The sequence below is a fragment of the Sinocyclocheilus grahami genome, unplaced genomic scaffold (assembly GCF_001515645.1).
Source record: "Sinocyclocheilus grahami isolate Dianchi unplaced genomic scaffold, SAMN03320097.WGS_v1.1 scaffold2599.1, whole genome shotgun sequence".
Taxonomy (NCBI): Eukaryota; Metazoa; Chordata; class Actinopteri; order Cypriniformes; family Cyprinidae; genus Sinocyclocheilus; species Sinocyclocheilus grahami.
Genome location: NW_015507778.1, coordinates 26,196 through 27,471, shown reverse-complemented (window position 1 = coordinate 27,471; position 1,276 = coordinate 26,196). Strand labels below are relative to the sequence as shown.

Sequence of the window (1,276 nt, the reverse complement as noted above, 5' to 3'; positions counted from 1 at the left end):
CGAAGTTATTTTAGTAAGTGGTGACGTCATGCTGGTTGAGAGAAGGTGTTAAGGTGTTGTAATTGTTGATGGAGTTGTGGGTATGCTTTTACCAGTGGGGGAACTCTGGACTCTTGGTGTGTGTAAACCTGTAAACCTGTTTGTTGAAGAAACTGAAGGTGTGGCAGAATGCATTGTGGAAGTTGTTGTTGATATCATTGTGCTTGTGGAAGGAATAAGGCTTGTTGATGTCTTAACTGGGGTTGCAGGCATGCTGGTTGAAAAAGTTGGTGAAGTTGTACCAGTAGAAATTGTTGTTGATGTGTCTGTGGATGTTCTTGTAAAAGTGGAGGAACTTTGGACCACTGATGTTGTACTTGGTGGTATGTGCATGCTTGTTGACGATACTGTTGTAGTAGCTGTACTTAGTGAAGGTGTTGTGATGTTTCTACATTTTTCATCACAACAGAATGTTCTAATCTCATAGTCGTAGCATTGCTGTGCAAGGCCTTGGTGTTTGTTCAAGCAAATTAGACCATGTTTCGTACTGCATTTCACAATCTGTCCAAGTTGTGAAAGAGGAACTCCAGGATAATGTTTTGCACGACACTGTACGTCCATTAGTGCTGAGCATAAGGTAGGATAGGTATCAGTTATTTTTTCAATAGATACTATTTCACCACCATCAGGGCCTGCTGATGTTGGGCTCCCAAAGTCGGTCCAATCTGACCAATGACAATTACATCCAGGGGTAGGAGTAAGGGTGCTTGTTTTCAATGTTGTGGATGTTGGAGACGTTGTTGATGGAGCTGTAGATGATTTTGTTGTTGGAGTTGCAGTTATGCCTGTCATACTGGTGGAATTTTGGACAGAAGTTATTTTAGTAAGTGGTGACGTCATGCTGGTTGAGAACACTGGTGAAGGTGTTGTAATTGTTGATGGAGTTGTGGGTATGCTTTTACCAGTGGGGGAACTCTGGACTCTTGGTGTTGTAATTTGTGTAAACCTGTTTGTTGAAGAAACTGAAGGTGTGGCAGAATGCATTGTGGAAGTTGTTGTTGATATCATTGTGCTTGTGGAAGGAATAAGGCTTGTTGATGTCTTAACTGGGGTTGCAGGCATGCTGGTTGAAAAAGTTGGTGAAGTTGTACCAGTAGAAATTGTTGTTGATGTGTCTGTGGATGTTCTTGTAAAAGTGGAGGAACTTTGGACCACTGATGTTGTACTTGGTGATATGTGCATGCTTGTTGATGACACTGTTGTAGTAGCTGTACTTAGTGAAGGTGTTGTGATGTTT

General features: G+C 41.8%; 1 protein-coding gene across 1 annotated transcript in view; it reads right to left on the bottom strand.

The window, feature by feature from the left end:
* The window catches only part of LOC107575374 (mucin-5AC-like), a gene marked incomplete at its 3' end in the record, with an annotated part of 46,748 nt that overhangs the window by 29,013 nt on the left and 16,459 nt on the right, over positions 1–1,276 (bottom strand). The window contains exon 10 of the mRNA XM_016261761.1: positions 723–832. Coding sequence (XP_016117247.1) covers positions 723–832 — 110 coding nt within the window. The remainder of the gene's footprint in view (positions 1–722; positions 833–1,276) is intronic.